Genomic DNA, 24,218 nt, shown 5'->3' with positions numbered 1-24,218 from the left:
CTCCCTGCTAACAGCACTCTGATATCTGTAAAACTCTAACTCAGAATTGCTCTGCAGCTTCAATGGAGCTTCCTAAACGCCCTTTTTTAGCCTCCAAGCTTTGGAACACTTTGTTTGTGATGGTAACAGTGAGGAAAAGATGCTACTCACTAGGGACTTCCTTTGTGCAGACTGAATAGACCTCGAGATTCCTTAAACTTCCAGAAACTGTTCTTCCTGCACTCTTGGCTTGTGCTGGTGCCAGTGCCCTGCAGCCTTTTTGCTGTCAGCTCTGCCACAGTTCTTGAGGAGGCAAGAGACTAAAAAGAAAGCTGAAGGACTGATCTTAAATGGCTCCAAATCATTTATTCCTCTCTACCAGTGCACTCAGTGTATTTCATAAATAATTTCTAACATATTTTATACATTTAATTCAAAGCTTTTAACTTCTAGCCTTTATTTTTCCCTTTTGCAGTGCAGAACACTGGTAACCTCAGGCATGGCACTGTTTTATTCTTGTAAGGGATTCTCAATAGCCACAGGAATTTATCCCACATATGATCCCCATGTCTCATTTAGACAATCTCTGCTATAGGTGATGGGTCTCTCCACTTCATGGGTCATTAAATCTTCAGCCTTTAACAGAACTAATGAGGCTGCTGGTGAATTAGAAAACAGACTTTGTGGAACTGAAACAGATGTAATGGTCAAGCATTAGAAACTCTCACACAGGCCATGGAGGATACAACTGCTAGTAATTGCTTACCTTAGGTAGGAACAAAAAATCTCAAGAGATTTTAAAATTTAATTAGTGATCCAAGCTTCTTTCAGGCAGTATCTCCTTCCAAAGTGTTGCTGTGCCTCCAGCTCCCAGGTTCTGCTACTCCAGGGTTTATTTAGGACCTGGGAGAATCAGACTCAAGGCCTGTGTGAATGGTGGAGCCCCATTTTCATTCACAACAGGCCATGCCAGACACAATGAGCTTCCAACAACTGCAGCACCTGCTGCCCACCTGGGCAGAGGAGGGGTGGGACTCAGCTCTGAATCTTCTCAAGCTCTGCAAAACACAGTGTGTTGTGAGAGGCAGATGAGCAGCCTGGCAGTGAAAGTACAACAGCACGTTTGGAATCTCTAAAGGAACATTTCTCCCCAAAAGACCACCCAAAGAGCGTGTGCTTTTCTTGGAAGATGCCTCCAAAGCTTTTACACTCCCTTTCTGAATGCCTTAAGCACTATATGGTTGATAATTGGACTACAAAGCCTTTTCTAGTTACAAACATATTTCAAATCAGATCTGTGCTCAACTCTGGCCTCTAAAACATTTGATTTCCTGGTTTTATTGGTAATGGTTTACTTGAGAAGGCAAGAGCACAACAGCAAAGCTAGAGAAATCTGTACAAACAATAAACAAGTCCCCCATGCTGATGCCCTGTCTCTTCCTCAAAGGTGAAGCCAGGTGTTTTTCATTTGGCAGCTGAGCAGTGTAATAAATCAATATGAAACAAGAGTAGATATTAAAAACTGTATTTTCCCCCCTGCCCAAGAGTTACATTTTCAGTGAGAAGATCAAACCACACAAAAGATCAAACCACTTTGCTTATTGAAAAGCCTGAGCTGCTGAGGAGTGCCCTGGATGGCCAGGGAGGGTCAGTGCCAGCCCAGAGCAGCCAGAGTCACAGGAGCCCCTCAGTTACACTGGGAGAGCTCCCCCTCTGCACCAAATTCACATCAAATGCTTCTCAGGCAACCCAGTCAAAATCTAGAGAATCCTATGGGCTCATTCCTGGTTTATTTTAATAAAGAAATTTCTTATCTGGCCCCAACAAAAAGGGGTAAAAGATTTACTTTCACATAGAATTTTACAAAGCTGCAACTGAATCAAAAGGAGCGTTTTCATAAATAGATGTACAGTTGCTCTCATTACACAGTATTTATTTGCTCAAGATAATTTCTTCCTTGTGCTCACAAGTCTGTTCTTCCTTTTGCAGACAGTCCATGGTTTCTCTCCAGCTTTTCCCCCATTTTGAGACACAACAGCATCCTGTCAGCAGAATTTCTGGCCATGAAAATGGTCATGTTGTCACAGTTAGATTCTAGAATTGTCACTGTAAATAATTAACAACCATAGGAAAAGAACCAGAAACAGGTAAATTGAGTTCAGGTTTAATAGATTCTGAAACATCTCGAAGTCAGTGCAACCCACAGCAAAATCCAGAAGTTTTGTAAGAACCACCTGCACACATGAGAGAGAATGAAGCGCTTGGTTTTAGGCAGCAGTGCTGGAGACTGTGTGCAGACTCCTGAACAGTCAGTGCACCTCAGGAATTCCACTGCAGCTTTTCCAGCCTGTCAAGGTCTGTGTGTGTTTCAAGGCCCCGCAGCTGCAGAGAGAAGCTGAGAGTGTCCCTGTACGCTCAGCGCTGGGCAGCAGCACTGCTGCCTCCTGAGCAGTGCCCCAGGAGCCTGCTGCTATCCTGGCATCCAGAGAATTCCCCTCTCACCAAACAGCTGCAAGGAGGGAAACCATGTACAACTTTTCAAGTGACTAGAAACTTCAGTCTGTTAAAGCCCAGTGCAAGCTGGATTTAAGTTAATTAACTGTTCCTAACGTGAGAGCTACTCTTGTGCAGCAGTCAAAGGGGTAAAGTGGAACTCTGCAGTACTTTAAACAAGTTCACATATTCTCTATGTGTACAAATTTGGCAAATTCATGTCACAGCCTCAGATCTCATTCTTGCAGTTCCTGCAGAACTCCTCCAGGGAAGCAGAGAGAAGCCCTGGGCAGGCAGGGGTGCCAGGGCTGGGGCACAGCCCCCGTGCCCACCAGGGCTGGGCATCTCGGCCTCCAGCCTGGCCAGGTGGACTTCCTGAGCCAAATCTGCTTTGACACACGCTCCCAAAAGAGCTCCAGGCCATGGAGCAGCTGAGTATGGAAAAACTGATTGCATCAGAAACACTGCGGCCAAAAGGAAATCAAACTATGACTTCAAAGCCAATCAAAAAACCAAAACAACCCCCCAAAAGCAAGCGTTTATATGTGTGTAGAGGTAATAAATATTGCAAAGCACATTTGTCTTTTCCCCCCAAGTCAATAAGTATAAAGAAATAACCAATGCACCAAAACATCAGCTTCCTGCAATGAAAACTTTGGAGTCAGCAAATACCTGCAAGCCAACTGAAGGGAAAGATTTTGCATTGTCACCCAATCACAAGTTGCTTCCAGTTCTATGCAGCCAAATCAAACCCTCTTCAAATTCACAAGTTTGACCTAAATAAGCACCACAGCATGAAAAGCTTCTTTAGAAGTAGGATGTCAAGAGACTTTGTTTAAAATACAAAATAAAACGTGAGATAAAAGGTTTCCATTGGTCAAGTTTGAAAAATTGCCTTCCTTTATCCAACCACAGCCTGTCCCTTTGAGCCAACCAAAAGCACACCTTTGGGTTTGTCCTTAATGAACACAGCCCGGCCGAGTTGCAAAATCTGACAGGAACAGATGGCTGTGAGATGCATTCTGAGGGTTGGGCAAAGGGAAACAACATTACAAAGGAGAAGGAATACCAAGGAACAATTAGGGTGGGCAGAGGAACTTATTAACGCTCAGCCATCCTCCTCTATCTTCAGGAATCTCACTGTCCTCTCCAGTTCTGTGTTGTTCAGGTGTCCTGTAGTTACTGTCTTCTGTCTTCTGTCTCTGACCTGGAAAATGCCATCACAACATCCTCAGCACCTGCAACAACAATGGATACAGGAAATCTGTGCCATAATTACTTCCTTTAAAGAGCAGCACCCCAAGTGTCATTCTAAACATGCACACGACCAACAGGAAAGGAAATGACAAACCAGGGAATGCCAAACCACCACCACTGCCTGTCCCAGCAGGTAACTGCTCAGCTCCACAGAATCCTCTTCCAGGGCTTTACAAAGCTCAAATTCAACTCAGATGGAGCACCAGCATGCAAAATTCCTCCAGATTTCACCTGAAGCACATCAACAAGCAAATCTCAGTTCTGTGCCCCAAGCAACTTCTGCCCATACACCTGCACACAAGGTAAAGAGGACTAATAAAAATGCCTCATCTGATCTCATTATATGAATTCCATTTCTCAGTTATCTAATCTGCTCTTCAGTTGCAATATAGCAGGAAAAGTGGTCAAATGGTAAATTTAAATTCCTCTTGCTAATGTCCTTAAAAGCTAAATCAATGCTCCTGAAATGCAACTGCATTTACTTTTATACAGTTCACAATTTATTTGTTATATGTACTTGAAGGAAGAAATATTAAGGACCAAGCAGTAGTAGTTTGTTTTTCATATGTAGGGCCCTTATCTTATATAAAACTACATCAAAAACTGCTCTGATGCACCCTCTTGCCAGCATTCAGAAGCCCTGCAGTCATCTCCCTTTTCATCTCCTGCACAAAGTGTTTCTTCCTTGATCAAAACATAAATGATATATAGCACCAGGATCCAGCTCAGAATTAACAAGCTGCCTTGTTGGTTTTAAAACACGCAGGAACTACCAGCCCCTGAAGAAAAACAAGGATTTCACTTGCAAGGATGGTGAAAAAGCCTTGGATGCTGGGGGGGCTGCAGCAGGAGGAGGCCAGGGCAGCTGCAGCAGCACCTCTGGCACGAGGGCTCCAGCAGCAATTGAAGGGGCAGGAGCAGCTGGAAACACCTGGCAAGCACAGAGCCTCACCCACACAGCATCAGCTCCACTCCTTCACAGACCTGATGTTCTCCTGGGCTCTCCCCTTCCCAGGGTCTCAATGGAACAGAATTCCTGCAGGTTTCCTTGCCGTCCCAGGCAGGAAAGGAGGCTGCATCCCAGATAACCCCAGAGCCCTGTGCTCCTGCCTGCCCCAGCAGGAACCTCCCAGAGGCCACTGAGGGCACCTGGCCACATCTGGAGGTGTCCCCCAGCAAGAGAACCTGGGTGACATTTGTCCAGAAAAAGCTCATCCACGTTTCTCAGCATAAAAGCAGGTTTTGTTCCAGCCCTGCCCTATAACCCAAACCACCCAGAGCCAAAGGAAACCAAGCTGCTCGTGAAGCAGCTCTCCATGCCTGTGCACAGACACAAACACTGCCAGAGAACAGAGCTGGCCCTTCTGTGTCTCAGGGAAAGCAGGGACCCACCAACCTGAGCTGCTCCTGCAGCCCCACTTGGCTCCCACAACGGATGTTTTCCTGCTAATCAAGTAAAGTAATGTAAAAAGCAGAGCACAGGTTATGAAGTTAAGCTGCACGTGGCCAAGAGGCTGTGACTGAGACAATGGGATGTGAACCACGTCTGCTTGGAGCACATCCTTCTCTGAGCTCTGCACTTCCAGCAATTAATGTACAGAACAATGACAAAGGCACACTTTTACCTGACCTGCATCTGTACACACAGCTGTCCCTTTTCTGGGCACACATTTCTAACCTGAAATAGAGACTCACAACATCCCCAGTGAAATATTCCTTATCTTTTATGAGCAAAGCATTAACTACCACAAACCTTTTGACATTCAGATACTTCTCTCACTGAATCTGCCTCACGCTTTCTCACCCTCGTTCTTCCTACAAATTAACAATAATTAACAGGTGGGCTTATGTCCTATCTTAGAAAGTAATAGTGATAATCTTACCCCACTAACTTCCAAAAAAATGCCACTGAGATGATGTTCCAGTTGCAGCTGGTTGAATTGCTGAATTTAGAGTTCTTTTACACCTCTTGTTCCTCAGTCTTAGCAAGCCAGGATGAGCTGAAGGTCAAATGCCTTTACTGCAGGGCACTGCAGCCCGAGCTCAGTGTGCCCAGCTGCTCCCTGCCCACCCCCATGGCAGAAAGCTTCCCCAGGGGGGCTGATGCCAGAGCCAGGACCGGGCACAGAGCATGAACCCAGCAGGGTAAGGCTGCACTGAAACCTCACCACCTCAACACCAGAGGAGATGCTGACACCTCCAACAGCTGCTGTTCCCAAGTGCTCTGTGAATGAGAAATAGATACATACACCTGATTTGCTTGTAGTCACCCGCAGAATTAATTAAACCCCAAAAGCATTTAGAGATCAGAAGGTTTAGCCTGTTGGGAATTTCTAAAGGCTGCCAAAATTAAAAAAAAGAAATTCTTCACTTCACACAAGATCTTTGCATACATACATTTCTTCAACCACCTTCCAGTAACAATCTTCTAAACATTAACCCTTCCCTGGAATTCCCAGCGTTAGCATCCTAGGCTGGCATTCTAAAAATACCCCATGCACTGCTGAGAGCAGCAGCACACTGAAACAAGCCTTGTGCTCAACAGAATAAAAGGGCACTGAGCAGAGCTCGGTCTCCATTCTCCAGCAGCACCTGCCAGGCCATGGGAGGGTCCCCTGAGCCCCACAAGCAGCCTGGGGGGTTCTGGTGCCCCACACCAGGGAACAGCCTCACCCAGGCAGGCAGAGTCTGCATCTCAGCGCTGCCCTCCCCACGGGAGCAGCACCACACTCCTGTTGCTATAGGAACAGCAGAGCTGCAGTCACCAAGGTCTCAGCACAATTCCCATCCCGCGCTTCCTCCCTGCACTGCTGCCATTGCCAGAGCTGCCACAGCAGAGCCTGCAGCCAGCCCAGCCTTGGAAATGCAGGGAACATGGGGCTGATGCAGGAGATGCTTCTGTGCACAGAACTGCCCGAGAGGCATTTTGCTTGTACTCAAAAATATGTGAGAAAGCCTGGATTTCATCAGGTGTGAGCTGTGTTAGCTCTTGCTGCAATGCAGGCAATATCAGTGTGTGAACATCCCAAAACAGCTCAGGATTACATCCCAAAACAGCTCAGGATTACATCCCCTCTCCAGCACACACACTGGTTGAACTGAGATGCCTCAGGGTTCCTCAGTTATTCTTGGAGCCGTAAAAACAAACAACAAACACTCCACAGATGTCAGCTAAAGAGCTCCCAGAGTAAAGAAAAACACCCTGGATTTTGTACTTTAGTATAGGTGAATGATTGAAAAATAAAATGACATTAATATTAGACTCAATTACCATATCTCCTCTTCCAATAAAAATAAGGATAAACTGAAGGGGAGCCTTAGCCTTCAGGCTTGATTAAAAATTACCGAGATATTCCAAGATGCTTCTTGATCCAAATTATCTTCCATTGCTGGATCCTTAGACAACAAACAGAGTCTCAAGGAGGAGCTTTAAATGTCAGAGATTTTGGCATTAGCAGTGGCTCATGGAGGGTTTATGGCACAATTCAGCAGGGAGAGCAAAAACTCCTTCCTTAGTGCTCTGCCACATCCTGACACCATGGACACACAGGGTCCCTGTGGGCAACCAAAGGGGCTCAGAGAGAGCCACAGAGCCTGCCCAGGAACCACAGCAGGGACAAGCTCAGAACTCTACCCCATCCATCCTCTGCACTCCTACCAAGGAGACCCCACAAACCAAAACAAGCTCCTGGAAGCGGAGCCAGGCTGCAGCCCTTGAAGGGACACACAGAAAGCTGCAGGTCCACGACAAAGCTCTCAGAGTGCTCAGGCCAAGGATGATGTCATTCTGGTTTTTGGGACAAAATGGGGATGTGAAGTTACCTTTGTGTCTTTTGTGCCTGCTGGAGGAAAATGGCTCTAAAGATACACCAGGGACACGTCAGGCTCAGAGCAACCTGTCCTGCTGTGGAACAAAAGGCTCTGAAATCCACTGAAGTGCTAAGTTGGTGTAAGTTACTCCCTAAATAACACCTCTTTTTGTTGTTGTGTAAGACAAGCTGCACAAAGGAAAAAAGAAATCCTCCAGAGGAGATTCAATGAAAACAGAAAAGCAGGGAAGAAAATTCCTTCAAGCAATCTTGGAGCAACAGAACTGGGAGTGTGTGGACTTGCAGGGCTGTTCCAGCGCCAGGCAATGCCATCTAGTGGAGATGGGATCTCCTCCCTTAGGGTGGCACATCCCACACCCATGCCATGGTATTCCAGCTCCCAGGAATTCCATACCCAGCCCTTCCTCTTTCTCTGACCCAGGATATGGCAGAGGACACAGGCAGCAGCAAGCAAGGAGCATTATCATTACTGACTGCGAGAAACTGGAGAGATTTCCAAGCAAATCAAAGTCCTGAGCAATAAATTATTGTTGCTTCTGTCTGTGGAGCACACTACAGCTTCAGCACCACTGTAGGAAGTATCTGTGTCCCCTGGCTGGGCTTCTGATTTTATCACCTTTTCTTTGCCAAAGTGCAGGTAATTCAGCATTGGTTTCACTGGGAAAAATGTAACTTTGAAGGACAATGCTGAAAAATGCTAACTGCAGCTAAGTCTCTCTTACCTTAATGTGTCTACCTCAGTTCTTGACAAGAAACAAGAAAATTCTCACTTCAGACTGGCAGAAAAGTTGTGCATTTTGGCTCAGAATTCCTCAAGCATATCCACCTCCACCAGCCCCCAGCTATGCAAGGCATGAGCACAGCAGCAAGTTTGTGCAGGTTGTGTTGGTAATGGATTTCTGGATGTCTCAGATCTACACTCAATTTCTGCTCAGATCTTTCTGGCACGAGTCTTACAATGCTCCTTCCATTCCAAACTGCACCTTAGGAACGTGACCTGGCACGGGGGCTGTGCAGGGGAGGGAGAGCAATCCAGTGACAAACATTCAGGTCCACAAGAGATGAGTGAACCCAGAGCAACTGTTTACCAACACTTCTGTAAGGAATTAACACAGCCAGCACATCCCAGCCTGCAGGGTGGGCTTCAGCAGGTGGCAAACGATGCTGGAAGTCCAGGAGGCTGCAGGGGGGGTTTGCTGAGGCTGCTGCCCAGGGGAAGCAGCTCCGGGGCACAGGGAGGGCACTGGGGGCACTGGGCAGCACTGGGGGGGCACTGGGGGCACCCACCCTGGTCAATGGAGTGCTGGGGCAGCTGGGGGGCACTGGGCAGTACTGGGGGCACTCACCCTGGTCAATGGAGTGCTGGGGCAGCTGGGGGGCACTGGGCAGTACTGGGGGCACTGAGGGGGCACTGGGCAGCACTGGGGGCACTGGGCAGCACTGGGGGGGCACAGGAGAGTCACTGGGCAGTACTGGGGGCACTCACCCTGGTCTGGGGGCACTCACCCTGGTCGATGGAGTGCTGGGGCAGCTGGCTCAGCTGGGGGCACTGGGGGGGCACTGAGCAGCACTGGGGGGCACAGGAGAGTCACTGGGCAGTACTGGGGGCACTCACCCTGGTCTGGGGGCACTCACCCTGGTCGATGGAGTGCTGGGGCAGCTGGGGGACACTGGGCAGCACTGGGGGGGCACAGGGCAGCACTGGGGGCACTCACCCTGGTCGATGGAGTGCTGGGGCAGCTGGCTCAGCTGGCTGTTCACCACCCCCGCGTACGTGCGCAGGAACTCCTCCTCGCTGGCCGTCAGCTGCGGGCACGGAGGGGACACAGGTGACACCTGAGCCCCCAGCACAGCACAACCCACCCCAGCAGGGACAGAGACCACAGCACCTCTGCTCTGCTCCTCACCACCTGCACCACCCCTCACCCGTGCACAGCAGCCAAATCATGAACCCATGGGCAGGCTCAGTGCCACCTTAAAACAGCTGCTTCGCTTGGCTCCTTCTCCAATAATGAAGAACTTGAAATCATTTATCTACATATGGTAATTCCAGGCATCACAAGCCTTATAATATTTAAGCAAAAATCAATTGTGTTTAAGTGATAACGGTTAAATCCAGGATAGCTCAAACAATTCAGCATTAAAGCAGACCATCACCTGCCCATCTCAACAAGCACTACCCCAGTTAGTCCAAAGTGGTCTGAAAACCCTGTGAGGAGAATCTTACGTTTGATCCCATCTTCCTGAGCATGAGCAGCACTCTCACTTTCTGCTGAATGTACATCTCCTCCGGACTCTTCCCGGGGACGCCCTCACGGTTCATTCCCCTCCTGCCAGCTCCTGGATTTCCTGCAGATACAAAATCAGAAAACTAGAATAGGTAATGGGGTATAATAGGAAATAGAGGAAAAGTTTAATTTCCAAAATACCTGTTTTCCACCAGTGGAATATCCTGTGAGAGCAAGGAATCACATCCTTCCCCAGAGAAACCCTTAAAAATGTCAGCAGCTAAACTGGGCCTTACACTTCCAACTGAAACATTCACAGAGGCTCATGCTCACATCCCCACAGCTCATTACCTGTGGTTATGTTACTGCTTGAGCAGAAAAGGAATTGCAAGAACTAGATGAAAGAACCACCCTGACAGAGCAGTCCGTGGTTTGGGGTTTTTTCCATAAATAAGCACAAGCAGAATGAAAACAGGATGCAGAATGCACAGCCATCAAGCCCACAATGGCTAAACAAAAGCTGTGTGAAATCTAAACTCTTAAGTCTTCCTCCTCTTTTTCTTTTTTCCTTTATATATCATAGAAAAAGGCCATTGTGTTACTGTAAAAATTACTAACATTTATTTGGAAATGGTTTTGGATAGAAAGCAGAACTAAGAGGAGCAGGGAAAGAGAATAATTTAAAAGCTGAGTTTTTGCTTCTTATTTTAATAAAAATAATTATGTTCTGGAATAAACAGACTGTGCTATCCAAATTCTATAGCACAAAGCATGATTATTATATGAGTATCTGGTAATTATTTAAGTTCCACAACAGGGTGTTTACTATGACAAAAAAACCCCAACTTTTCACTCCCAGAACTGGGTCTGGTCCCGCTCCAGCCTATGAATGTGATTTCCTGACCTCCATAATGAAGGGAACACACGACACAAGGCTTGCACAGGAAAGGCTGATCCCAGCAGGTTCAAACAGTTTTCCCAGTAATGTTCTCCTGCAGTCATTACCAACCTCTCCTCTCACTTCATTTCCATTATTACTTTTAAGGGAAAGTAATCTGGGCGTGGAAACCGTTTAAAATTACACAGAGGCCCTCCTGAGTGAGTCAGAAGTAATGCAAACTTGAGCAGCAGCTGCTGGGACAGGCTTTGCCACCCACACTACTGAGCATGGAGATAACAGCAGGAACAAGTGAGAAAGATCCATCACCAGCCCTCCCTGAATGTGTTTCAGTGGGAAGAGCTGCATGGAGCTGATTTGCTGTGGATGGAAACCTGCAGCCTGTACATGTGCAAGGTGGTGACTGTTGGGGCTTTTTATACAGCCAGCAAACTGCTCTCTGAAGGGGGAATTAAACAAACTTATCATTTTGCCTAGTGTCAACTCAAGTACGTAAATTGGATTATGCTACTGGGTTTATACTCCACAGTGTAACTTACTGAGTGCTAACAAGTGATGCCAATAGTAAGGCAACGAACAAAATAAGATAGTGGGCAAGAGACATTAAGTTATCCAGAGACTGATAAAACAATAAACATTGATCAAGATATCCAGCCAGTCTGAAAGTTTGGGACTGGTTCCTAACATTGTAAATACTTCTCAAAAAGCATTGTACTTGAAAAGGGAAGCTGCTGTACTAGTAACCAATCAACCTAGGAAAGAAAAATCACAAGAAAAACTGAAATGCAGGAAGACATCTATTGCTTAAAAACGAAACAGAACGGATGGGATATCAGTAGGTGGCACCATCCACAAGCACCAAGAATGTGCCACAGTTGCCCCCATGCAAACGAGGAGGACCCCACTTCAGCACTGCCCTGCGCATCAGGCATTACCAGACCTGGTTTGGTCACTGTTCATTGATTTCCACCAGAACTATCTTCCAGTTGTTTGTTAATTTTCCAGCTTTAAAAAGCAGTGATGGGAATTCCTATCCAAGCCTGGCTCTTCTGAAGTAACCTTCAGCCAAGATGGGTTTGTCACAAAGCCACCTATTTAACAGGAAGGATAAAATCCTAAAGACTGCCCATTCAGTGAATGCTTCACACAATTAGGAAGCAGCATGGGGGGCAAAAAAGCACCCAATATGGCTCAAAAATATGCACAGAGAGGAAAACTAAGCTTTCAGAGCACCAGCACTTTGCTCTCCCCACACCACACAACCCCCCTGCCAGCACAGCTCTCCCTACTCAATGACATTGAAGTGGAAAGACAAAGGTCTTAAAACAGCACTCAGACCCCAGCATGAGAAATGGGAACATATCTCTGTTTTCTTGTTACATAAAGCTTTCAGAAGACACAGTTTAGGATGACAACATTACCCAGCATATGCTACATGAGAAAATTTCCAAACCCACATAGAAAGCTGGTCCATGCCCAGATGACAGCTTGATCCACATTTGCAAATGAAGGACTGAAAAATCTTTTCAAAACACTTATCAGCTTAGTTCTCTCCAGAAAGATGCATTAATATGCTACACATTATGAAATGCTCCTTAAGCAGCATTTCCCTGCCACCACAAATCTCTCTGGCTCATGGATGAGTGGCCACTGCCCCATCCCCAACCAACAAAACACATACCTGCTTCTAAAAACCACAGGAGATCAGATAATCCACGTGTGCTGTCCTGACCAGTGACTGGAGCTGGGAAAAATGTACAAGGGAACTGCCCTGTGAAAACAAATGAGCAAAGAATTACAGAACATACTCAGCTGAAGCCCAGAAAGATCCTTCATTCAATACACCTTCACTCCCAGCCTGCTTTAGATTCAAAATTCAAAAACTGCACCATTGTCTGGAGCTGTTAAACATAAGAACCTTTTTATGTGTAAAGTTTTTTACAATCAAGCCACTCTTCAGCTGCAAGATTTCCACCCTGGCCATGCCAATGGCATTCCGAATCACTTGAGAATGAATTGCACTCAAGCTTTGCATTCTTTAGGCAGCTTTCAGCACAAAACCCAGCTGATAGAAGCAATGGGATCTCAGCTGAATCTCTGGAATTGTGTGCCTGGCACTGCAGGAAGAGGGGCCAAAGGCTGGTGAAGCCATTGAGAATGCACTTTCTCTATCAGATCTGGAACTGGTCTCTCCAGGTGAGGGTGAGGCAGATGTGCAGAGCCAACAGGGAAGTTTGGGCTCCTGTGCTCACCTCTGGCAGCAGAATGTGGATCTACTCCCCAGTGCCACTTTTCCATTCCTTTCTCACAAAGAAGAGTGACCCCTGCATTTCGAGAGCTGCGGTGTCAGTCAGGAATGACTGAATTCTTCACTAAACTCTGTTAAAAGAATAAATGCTTCAAGCCTGTCCTGCTGCATCCAACACACTGCAAATGGACATAATTGGGTCACCTAATTCTCCCCTGTTTGCCAGGCACAGACAACGAAATTTAGTTCTCATTACTTTCAAGATGATTCACATGACGGAATAATAAACAACAAAGATCTATATATTAGAGCCAACCCTGCCAGCCCAGCTTTGCCAAGGAATAATGTGAGTCTGAGAACACCCCTCCCCTTGCCCAGCAGGACAGAAATGTGTCCTGCAGGCCAGCACTTCCCTCCCCACTGCCTGCAGAGGGCTGGGTGAGGATCCCAGGCATTCCATGTGGATGGGCAGAGCCAGGAACGCCTGCCATGCCCATCTGTGTCCCTCCAGAGCCCCTCCTGGGCTGGGCACAGGCTGGGCAGCACCTTCACACTCAGCACCCTGTGGATTGGAGCTGCAGGTCTGGCAGGGCAGGAAGTCAGAGAGCAGAGGAAAGCAGACCTGGGTTTGGAACGGGCAGGTGGAGCAGGGACTTTGCACCTAAAAACACCTGGGCTGCTTCGCAAGGATGTCACCCAAGGAATGTAACAGCTAAGTGCTTCCAATTTTCCCACTTCCAATTTCCTCACCTCTCCTCATTGCTCCTTGTTCTGAAAACTCTCTAATGAAAACAAAATATATTTCTTCCCATAGTGAATTAAAAGACCACAGTGGCTTTCTCTTCAACCACTGACCCCAGACACAACAGTACATAATGGAAAAATACTGTAACTGCAGTTAGTCTTCCCTTTTATTCTTCTTTCCTAACTAGGTTTAGAACATCAGCTATTGGGGTTTCACTTCAAAAAAATGCAGACAGGAGAAATCTGTACTCAGTTTAACTTGTCTGTTTTACCAACAGATGGAAACAGCTCCTCAGGAAACTCAAGCCTCACCAGTAAGAGCTGTTTTGACTGAACGCCCTCAGAAGAAGATTCCAACAACACACAGCAACTGAAAATTACAGATTTGTAACTGCATTTCCTTCACTTCCACCTACACTGGTACGAAATCCAAACCTGGAAGGGACTTTCTGCTGGACAATGTCACAGGTAAGTTCATAATTAAGAACTCCCAAATTCTTCTGACTCCCCTCCTGTCACCTTTTTAAATAAACAAACAAAAATTTCACATCTCAACAGAAAAAGAGACATGCTAAAAAAAAAAATGCATCTTTATAAATTTTGCATAAAGGAAGTTATTTAAGCATCCCATTCAGTTTTAAAGCCGTGCTTATTTAATGACACGAGAAAGCAACATGAGCTGTAGTCCTCTGTAATGCTGAAATTCCTAATGGCCACATTTTACTGGAATGGGAAAACACAAAGTGCAACTGAGGAATCTGCACGGCCTAAATTAAGGGGGACAAAAACAAAAAGGCAGTAAGCTGTTGGAAAATGTAGTATTTTACATATTCAGTCTTAATAATTTAGGGTACTTAGAGCAGCCATCTGCAAGTTCTTTAAAGCCTAAGTCACAGCTGAGTACCTCTTTAATATCTTGCAGCATTTCCAGTTATAGCCAAAAGAAACCCAACAGGAGTTAGTTCAGCTACAATTTATTTTTTTGTTGAATCTGACTGGTTCTGTTGAAGGCAGTGAAAACCCTCAATTAATGGGAAAGGATTATAAAGCTCAGCTAAGGAGTTATGGTGAATAAACCCGAGCCCTGCAGGTTCCCTTTGCTCCACACAAGCGGAGTTCAGAGCAGCAGGAAGGGTCCCTTTGACTCTCTGATATCATTATCAAGGTTAAGCCATTCCCTCCACAGTGCCACCACCAAGCACTTCAGTGCTTCAGCACGGTCCTACTGGGAAGCTTGGAAGTGCAAGGGGATCCTGCCCCTAATTTAAGCCTTGTTAATTTTCAAATGACATTTTTCAGAGAATAGTTAAGAGCCCAAAGAACCTTCCAAGCTGGAGCCTGAAACCTGAAGTCAGGAACCAGAGCCTGCAAAAACCCTGCTACAAATTTTCCTCTAATTCACTCTGACTCGTGACCTTCAGTCACAGGCAGCTGGAGACTGGATTAATTCCCATCTCCAGAGGGATACAATGAAGAATTCATAACAGCTACCTATTTATAGGTGAACAGTATGAACTGAAATATTTAATACGGGGTTTTTTTGTCTTCCTTTCTATGCTCAGTGCTACCTTTTAGCTGACTTCAGAATCTGAACCCAGTGTCAGATTTAGGTCAATTTACTGCTGGAACTCCCAGACGTGGTAGGTTCACATCTCTTAAATGTTAGATTTAAATTTTTAACGAGACACTACAGTACTCCTTCTTGAAGGAGGACAGGAAACAGCCCCAAACACGGCCACTTATTCATGAAACATTTATGAACACAAGCAGGGGGTTTTCTCCCCAGTGCTGGAACACCTTTCAGAGCTTCAAAAGTACCAGTGAAGTGCATTCCACAGAGCTTCCCAATACACCAAAACAGTTCTTACATCAATGCTCAAGCTGACTTAGAAAATAAATTTAAAAAATCCTACCATCATGATCACCACTTTAATGAAATGAAATTTGCCTCCTGACCTTCAGGCACACACAAACCAGACAATTTCCCCCCCTTGTCTCAAGGACAAGACACTCTCACATCTCACACAGTTAAAAGAGGCAGCACAGGGTTTTAGGTAGTTCACGTCAGTCAACTTGAAGCCTCTGAAATTAAACGTAGTAACAGCAACAAAACCTGAAAGAAAGCCTTTCATTTCACAGAGGTATTCACACTTCAAAGATGAATGTGTCAAAAATTCTTTAAAAAGTGACAGCACTTTATAAAGAGCAGTTTATACACAAGTTGCACCCCAGTCCAAGAGACAATTCCAATACTTTACTCACAATGGTCCCCAACAGCTGCAAGGACAGTGCTGCTCCTGTCCCAACCATGGGCTCTTCTCCTATTTAAAACAAAGCTACAAATCTTCTAGGCAGGAAATTAGGCACTAATGATAGATAGCCAATGATTTAATTACCAGGTACCCCACTGAAGAATTACAGCTAAAAAGTGTTCAGCATCCATCATTAAAATAGAACATCAGAGCCAAGCTTTGTATGGATTTATCTGTAAATCTTTTATTTCAGAAACAGAAAATTTCTGGAGAAGATTTCAGTGCCATTTCTGGAGTGACCAACTTCTCCCACCCCACACAGACAGTGCTGGGTGCATTTAACCTGAAATGGCAGAGAGCACACGTGGTGGCACAGAAAGGCTCTCTCCCCTGTGTGTGTACATATATTTACATATTTTTTATATATGTATTTATAGGCATTTCTCTGGTACTCATCTATACAGGATCTACAGACAGCCAGGTATTAGTGAGAGCCCTCAATGTGCTGCCCTGTAATTTTTACTGACATCTGAACATCATTATTGCCAGGTCACAGCCATTCCACACTGCAAATGCCTATAAATCTGTTATTGTAAAAAGATTATGGCCAACAAGATTTTTTAAAAGCAATTAAAATGTGAGCTGTTATTAAGTTGGTGACTAGTTAGCATTTTAGTATTTTGCAATAGTGTATCAAAGTACATTGTTAGGACCAGAGACTCTCAGATTAATAGTTCTTTACTACCAAAATTGTGTAACCATTGGACAGCAAAATTAAACAGTGTTCTGGCCTCCTACATCAATAAAATCTGCTGTAAAATGTGGCAAGCACAGCCCCTTATGTCTCCTAGTTATCTTGCCTCTTTAGGAAAAAAACCCCTAAACTTCTGTGCTGCTTTCCCCATGGATGCTCTGAATAACAAAAAAGAGCAAAGAAGAGGTTTCAGTTCTGAATCAAGGTTTAATTTTCAAAACCATTTAAAGAGATCTATTATTAATAGCTCTTGCTGTGAGCTGAACTAAGAATTAATGGCTCTTTGTCTAACATGACCACATGCCTTGGTCATGTCTGCGGTACCAAGCAGAACACAAACTCTGCCTCCTCAGTGCCCCCTGAGCAGCAGCAGAGCTCCTGGAGAATACGGGACTTTTGCTCCTAAGACCTTCATCAAACAATAATAATAATAATGCACAAGGCTTTTCCTGGATAGTGTTCCATAGGCTGGTCTCAGTAGAGTCTGCCAAGTATGCCAGCTTCTCTCTTCTCTGAAGGACTTACTAGAAACAAAAAGCACAAGAGGAGGATTTTTGCTCCTTCCTTAGGTCACCAAACAAGGCTGTGCTGCCAAGATATCTGATGGACAGAGGAGGGAGGAAGGAAAAAAGTCCTTGTCAGTTTTAAGAGAGGACTTTTAACATTCACTATTGAAAACAAATTCCTGATTGCGCACCAATTTTACCACGGACATCTTCCTTTCCCTATGTTTTGGCCAAGTGGGACTGCAAGGAAGGAAATCTTGCCTTCAGGGGACTTCGTATTTCTCAGGAAAATGGATGCAATTTCCTTCCTGCCTAGCCACCATTCTGAATGTCACCTTAACTCCACGGGCTGTGGCACAAAGCTGCAGGAGGTGAGTGGTGTGAGAGCTGCAGAGTCCCCTCAGCACTGAACAGACCCAGGGACTGCAGGGCCCGGGGCTCCAGCGAGCCCCCATCGGTTCTGGCACTGAGCAACTCCTGAGCACAGGGGAAGGACACAACACACGTGCCAAAGGCAACCACATGTGAAAACACTAATTTGGATTAATCAAACTGCAGTGCATAATGATAGTAACAACAGGAGTTAGCCCAGACACCATTCACAACAAAGCTCGAGAGCGGCTGATCCTTACACAAGTTAAAAGCACTGCAAGACCCCAGGAGCAGGACTGCACCCAGCCACCACCAATTTAAGGCAGAATGGGCCAAGAGAATGACTGGAAGAGCAGGCAGATTTCTGCCAAATCATAAGCACAGTTAGGTACACCTCTGTTATGGTTAGCTGCCCAACAAAAGGCAGGAGCTGATAGCAATTACATCTGAAACTGCAGCTACCAAGAGCAATGAAATGAACCCACAGAAAACAAAGGGCCAAACTGCAGTGCCTCACATGTGCTGTTTCACACACAGTGCTTCATTTTAAGATTAAAACATAGATTATAAAAGTTACTGAGCTAAGAATCTGGACAGTGAAACAGAATGGTTGCAGCTCGATGTGAACTGTGAAAGGCTTATTTTACCAAGTTCATTGTAGCTGCTGACCAAGACTTCAGCAATAAAAGTTCTGTTTAGCAAAACCTGATGTTTCTGACCTCTGAAGTTAAGCAAAACCTTCCACGAATTCCACATAAACCTACGAGTATTATTTGGCATCTGCAGACATTCCTGAAAAAAGGCAGCTAAGAAGACATGAATGCTCCTATTTTTCTCAATTTGGCATCAACTCTTAAAGTTAATTATATTGTAAGTGTTATTGCTGATTGGTTTTGCATAAACATTCAGTTAACTGTGTTTATCTTGAAGTCTGATATTGCCTCCCCCGACCAACTGAGCAAGCTGCCAAGGCACAAAGAAATTTCCAGTTTCCCACATAAGATCCAACACACTCAAAGTTAGGAAACTCCATTAAAATTACATTAAAATGGCAACAGGCACCAGAGATCCCTGCAGCTGCACTATTCCCTCTTCAGTTTTACAAAAAGCCTTCCTTCAGTAGTTTACCTGAAGTTGTTTCAGGATTTATATTCCTCCTTTACAGCAATTCTGCTGTAAAAATTTAGGTCACATTTCCTTTAAGGATGCACGTCCAGGTGTACTTATTTAAAGCTCAAGGAAATTAATTAAAAGCTCCTCACTGACTTCACTGTGCATTGAATCAGGACCTGGATGAGTTCAGAGGCAAAACAATTACACTTTAATTAAACATCTCCACCTTCATGTGAAGTAGTCAACTAATTTTATGGAAGGATAAACTGAGTCAGAAGGTTTCTGAGCTTGGTCATGGTCATAAACAGAGTTGATTACCTAAGTTGTTTCCATATTTTTTAGCTACCCTTATAACACAGAGAAAATGGACTTGGTGAAAATCAAATAAATTCCTGTTCTGTGTATTTGCATAGAATAAAACAGAATGTCCTGAGACAAGTGGAATGGTTGTACAAATTTACTGACTCCACCTCTGTTCCCCAATCAGTAGCTCATTTAGTCAGTCACAGGAATTCCAATAATGCAAGAAGCTGAAATTATTAGAGGGATTTTTTGAGATTTTTAGGCTGCCTTGTTTGTTTTTAAATATCATGACTAATTATATCTATATTATTTTTGAAAACAGAAATAGGCTTGGCAGATTTGATACTTGTAAAACCTTGGGTGTATTTACTGAAAAGCAAGAAGTATGACTCCACTTTCTGAATTCAGACTGACATTTAAACCCTACAGAAGCTCTGCAGGGTTCTGTCAGATCACCAGCAGTGAGCAGAAACAAGAATGAGCTTTCCTCACTTTTTTGAGCATTTGTTATATAATGCTTCCTCAACACTAAGGCTGAAAATAAATCTGAGAGTCAGGAGAGTGTTCTCCTCATTCTAGTAATAACTAATGGGTTTTGGTTAATTTGCTGATCTTTGATGTCTCCTCACCTCTAGTTCTGCTCCCTGTGCTCCATCTGCACTCTCGTGGCAATGGAAGCTCATGGACAGGGCACAGCTCTTCAAAGGGAAAAAGAACTCTAAGAGTTCTCCATTCTCAGAGATATAACACTGAACAAAGTGGTTTGGGGGTTTTTCCTAAATGAAGTTACTTGGTAAAAAGTTTTCAGCACATTTCAAACCCATTTACTTATAATTTCTCCCTCATACGTAGAAGTAAGACCATTGAATTACCAACACTGGATGTGGAATAGGTGACAATGCTTTCATTCCAATAATTTATATCTTTGGTGCACATCACCATCAAAACTGGGACCAGTCACACAATAGCTTTAGCCCAGAACATAAACATTTGGCACATTTGGCAGGACTGCAATTTTCCCAATCACTTCTGCACTACACACCCCATGGTGTGGTGCAGCTGTAGCTGCTGCCTCTGTCCTTGCTGCATTTCAGCAGGAAACCCAATCTGATCACAGCCTGCACAGTTTTGCCTGTGCATGTATAGGAATATTTCTGATACCAAATCCTTTTATTTTGGAAAAAATTCTCCTGGAAGTTTCTCCCAGCATCTCCAACAGCAGCCCCCCAAAGCCTATTGCCTTTCTGTGCACAGCACTTGGGTGGATGTTTGATGCTTCAAACTAGGTCAGATGCTCAGGAGGGTGCTTTGTAGTCAACAACCAACTGAAATACTTGGTAAAAAACATAAATGTTTGTGTTGGTTACAGATGACAAATATTTTGGAGAGGAAAATCTTCTATTAAACACATATAAATAGATCTAATTCTGACAAGCAGTTTCCTAGGCAAAGCACCAACCTTGAACAGCTTAACCACATCAGGCACTTTTAGGTGTTATCTCTGTTTGCCCATATGCAACTGCAGGATGATTTTTAATTTTTGGCAGCAGATATGTATCACAGTCATTGTTAGCAGTTACAAAATCCAGGTTTTGTTTCCGTTCGCTTCTGGTTTTGTTTAGAAAACAACACAAATTGTTTTGGAAACGTCTCCCTCCTCTTGCAAAGTGAAGCACTCTCAAACCCTGGATGGGGACAAGGATGGAGCGGAGCAGAAAGGGAAACAGCGACAGATTTCCCATAAATGTGGGATTCAGAACTGGCTTTCCCAAACACTGCACAGGATGTTCTGTCAGTGACAGAGCAATAACTGATTTGTTCAGACAGGGCCAGGGGCTCCTGCTCACCGTGAGCCACAGCCCTGCTGATGGCACAGGGACTGGCACAGGGACGGGCACAGGGACCCCTGCCAGCCCAGGGATGCTTTCCCTGCTCAAGATTTCACTGCACCTCAAGAGGAATCCTGAAAGCACTCTTCTGCCCTGTGTAACTTTTCCATAACTTGTTGCAAGGCTTACAATGAACTAAAAGAGAAAATTGCTTTAAAACAGATTTGGATCCAACCCACTACCAATTGAGCTTTTCATAAACGGCCTTTGCTCCTAAATTTGTTCAGTCCTTCTTCAGAGATTTATTATTTCTGTGTACCACATCAACTAAGACAGCACACAGATCCCCAACAACTCTAAATTACACTGAGGGAGCTGCCAGTTTCTCCCACGATGCCAAAGATACAATAACTGATGATGCTTTTTCAGCTGAGGACAAAGTGAAGCAACAGAAATGCATCTGAATTACACCTGTCACCATTTTCCAAATTAATCTGTCAAGGCAAAAGTGGCTTGTAGCTTGGTAAGAAAACCAGCCTGTATTTTCTGTATGTTCTCTCACCTTGAATACCCGTACTTTCAGAATAAACCCCACTGAAGTACATGTTTAGCCTCATTTTTTCACCATTTACATAGAGGTTCTCCTTCAGCAGGCTATTTCACATCACACATGAGCTCCAAAAATAAGCAAGGCCAAAAGAAATTGAAAGGCTGTGCGTTCAGCAGCCAAAAAAAAAAAATATAGTAGGATTTTGTAAATGTATTTAAAAATACGTTCTTAAATACTCTCTAATCACGCCTCTCACCATACTGGAGCCAGCTTAGACCAGGACTGTGAACCAGCACACCTAACTTGCCTCCAATGGTGTTTTGATTCTTTTTTTAAATCCTCACATCTGCAGAATGTCTCATGCTCATCTCACAGAGCATCAAAGCTCATCCCGTTCAACATGCCAGGATGAGGAATGGACAAATAAAAGATGATATACAACAGAGCAAAATATTCTCTTCTTCAAGAGAAAGCAAACCCGAGCCTGTGAGGCAAACATGCCCTGATGAAGCACATCTGGATGTTGAGCAGAAACGAGGATCACGTCCCATCTGTCTCTGACACATTCTGATCCGGAGGGTGATGCTGTCCCTCTCTCACGTATCTTCCCAACAGGTAAAAGCTAACATGTGCCAACAAACACCGCCCATGTACACTGAAAGTTACCGAGCGCTGCCTCAGAGGCTCTGGAAATCCAGTTTTTAGCCGAGGCAGGATTACCCCGAGGGAAGCCCTTCAGTAACCACTGTCCGAGAGGCGTTCGTGCAGCGAGGGCCGGGATGCGCGGGGGCTGCCCGGCGCTGGGTGGCACCTGCCGTCCGTCCCCCCGGTACACTCCGGGCACCGCTCCGGCTGCCACCGCAGCGCAGCCGTGCCCGGGTGGGACCCCGGAACGGGCGCCTGGTGACGCAAGGGGTGATGGCAGAAACGAGAACGGCACCTCCCGTACCTGTGCCGCGGGGCCAGGGCCTGCCGGCGGAGCGGGGAGGCCCGGCCGGCGGAGCGGAGCCGGCCCGCAGCGGAGCGGAGGGAGCCGGCCCGGGCCAGCGCCTTTGTTCGCGGCCGCGCACAAAGGGCACCGCGCTCACCTGGTGCGGGGCCCGCGGCCCCGGCGCTCCGGCGGCTCGGGCGGCGGCGGGGCGCGCTCGGCACGGGCGGGCGAGAGCAGCGGAGCGGAGCCGAGCGGAGCCGCCTCCTCCTCCTCCGTCGTGACTCACCGCGGCGGCCCGAGGGAGGTGCCTGGGCGGCTCCGGGGGAGGGACCCGCCGCGTCCCGGCGCCCAGGGCAGCGGCGGCGCCGCAGGCAGCACCCGAGAGCCGGCCGGGAGGAAGGGGCGGGGACGCGGGGCAGGGCCGGGGAAGGGGCGGGCAGGCCGGGCAAGGGGCAGCGCCGGGGCAGGGCTGGGGAAGGGGCGGGCAGGCCGGGCAAGGGGCAGCGCCGGGCAGGCCGGGCAAGGGGCAGGGCCGGGGCAGGGCCGGGGAAGGGGCGGGCAGGCCGGGCAAGGGGCAGCGCCGGGCAGGCCGGGCAAGGGGCAGCGCCGGGGCAGGGCCGGGGAAGGGGCGGGCAGGCCGGGCAAGGGGCAGCGCCGGGGCAGGGCCGGGGAAGGGGCGGGCAGGCCGGGCAAGGGGCAGCGCCGGGGCAGGGCCGGGGAAGGGGCGGGCAGGCCGGGCAAGGGGCAGCGCCGGGCAGGCCGGGCAAGGGGCAGCGCCGGGGCAGGGCCGGGGAAGGGGCGGGCAGGCCGGGCAAGGGGCAGCGCCGGGGCAGGGCCGGGGAAGGGGCGGGCAGGCCGGGCAAGGGGCAGCGCCGGGGCAGGGCCGGGGAAGGGGCGGGCAGGCCGGGCAAGGGGCAGCGCCGGGCAGGCCGGGCCCCGCCGCGGGACTGCTCCGCCGGGACAGCCCGGCACGCACTCACCTGAGCAGCATCCCCTGGAGGAACGCGGTGCCGAGGTCCCGGCGCTCCTGCTGTCCCTCCCGGTCCGGGGCTGCCGCGCTCGGGCCGCCCAGATCCATCCCAGCGGGGCGCGGGGCTCAGTAACGCTGCGCTAAGAAAGTTAAAGACACTGCAACATCCAGTATAGCTTGAGCTAATTCAGCCAATACAGAAAATGCCAGCCTCCAACTAGAATAAGTGGTCATTTGGTCATTGAAGCACTCAAAAATAAAGTAATGCTTCACCTACATTGACTGAAGAAGAGTAAAACCCCAGTGAACACAGAGAGGAATTAATTAAGACTAAAAACCAAAGAAGACAGAAGCCACCAAAGGCTCTTCACCCTGCTCCACCACTCATCTGCATTATGGTTTCCCACTAGGTTAACAGTAACCCTGCCTCCTTACAGGGTGCATTGGTGAGGCCAGCAAGGTAAGTACAAAATTCCTGGAGATGAAAATGCTTTGTGAACCAAGTGTTATTTAGTAAAATGCATCTGTTCTCCACTCGGTATTTAACTTAATTGCATAAAGATAGTCACAGTAATGAAATAGGTGGCACTTCCTTTAACAGCTTGATACTTAATGACATCAAAGCCCGATGCCACTGAAATCCAAACCCCACTGCCAGCTAATGAAGGGCTTAACATGAAAGCCTCTGCAAAGAGCAAACCCAAGCCTCTGACAGGAACAGGAATGGTGCAAATGTGCTGGGATCTGAGATCACTGGCACATACCCACAGCACAGCAGGCAGTAATGATTATTAATTATTTAAGAAAAGAACATAAGAGCTCCAGCATAAGCTGAAAAAAATATGCAGAAGCATTGCACTGGGATCCTCCAGTTGGATTACTGTTAATTAGCACAGTACATGAGTCTGAGGGAAAGATCTAAAAGCATCTTATGCTAGTGGGAGCATATAATTAAGCCATC

The 24,218-nt window shown here is 46.7% G+C and overlaps 1 protein-coding gene across 1 annotated transcript; it reads right to left on the bottom strand.

The window, feature by feature from the left end:
- Positions 1-2,409: 2,409 nt before the first annotated feature.
- CTNNBIP1 (catenin beta interacting protein 1) lies at positions 2,410-22,495 on the bottom strand. The gene is made up of 5 exons (XM_054291839.1): positions 22,445-22,495; positions 12,367-12,456; positions 9,787-9,908; positions 9,275-9,365; positions 2,410-3,710 (listed from the first exon to the last, which is right to left on the bottom strand). The coding sequence occupies exons 3-5, from the start codon at positions 9,880-9,882 to the stop codon at positions 3,652-3,654; spliced, it is 246 nt and encodes an 81-aa protein (XP_054147814.1). The 5' UTR covers positions 9,883-9,908; positions 12,367-12,456; positions 22,445-22,495; the 3' UTR covers positions 2,410-3,651.
- Positions 22,496-24,218: the final 1,723 nt, after the last annotated feature.

Source organism: Melozone crissalis, unplaced genomic scaffold (genome assembly GCF_028551555.1).
Source record: "Melozone crissalis strain CALT ecotype California unplaced genomic scaffold, PUWL_Pcris_2 ptg000107l_1, whole genome shotgun sequence".
Lineage (NCBI taxonomy): Eukaryota > Metazoa > Chordata > Aves > Passeriformes > Passerellidae > Melozone > Melozone crissalis.
The sequence above is the reverse complement of the archived record's forward strand: the minus strand, read 5'-3'. Positions and strand labels throughout refer to the sequence as shown.

Bases quoted from the DNA above. Each gene is read 5' to 3' on its own strand.
- CTNNBIP1 (XM_054291839.1), bottom strand. From the start codon at position 9,882: ATGAACCGTGAGGGCGTCCCCGGGAAGAGTCCGGAGGAGATGTACATT. The intron at 9,366-9,786 runs GTAAGATTCTCC...CCGTGCCCGCAG, and splicing joins TCAGGAAGATGGGATCAAAC to CTGACGGCCAGCGAGGAGGA. The intron at 3,711-9,274 runs GTGAGTGCCCCC...TTGTTGTTGCAG, and splicing joins CCAGCACTCCATCGACCAGG to GTGCTGAGGATGTTGTGATG.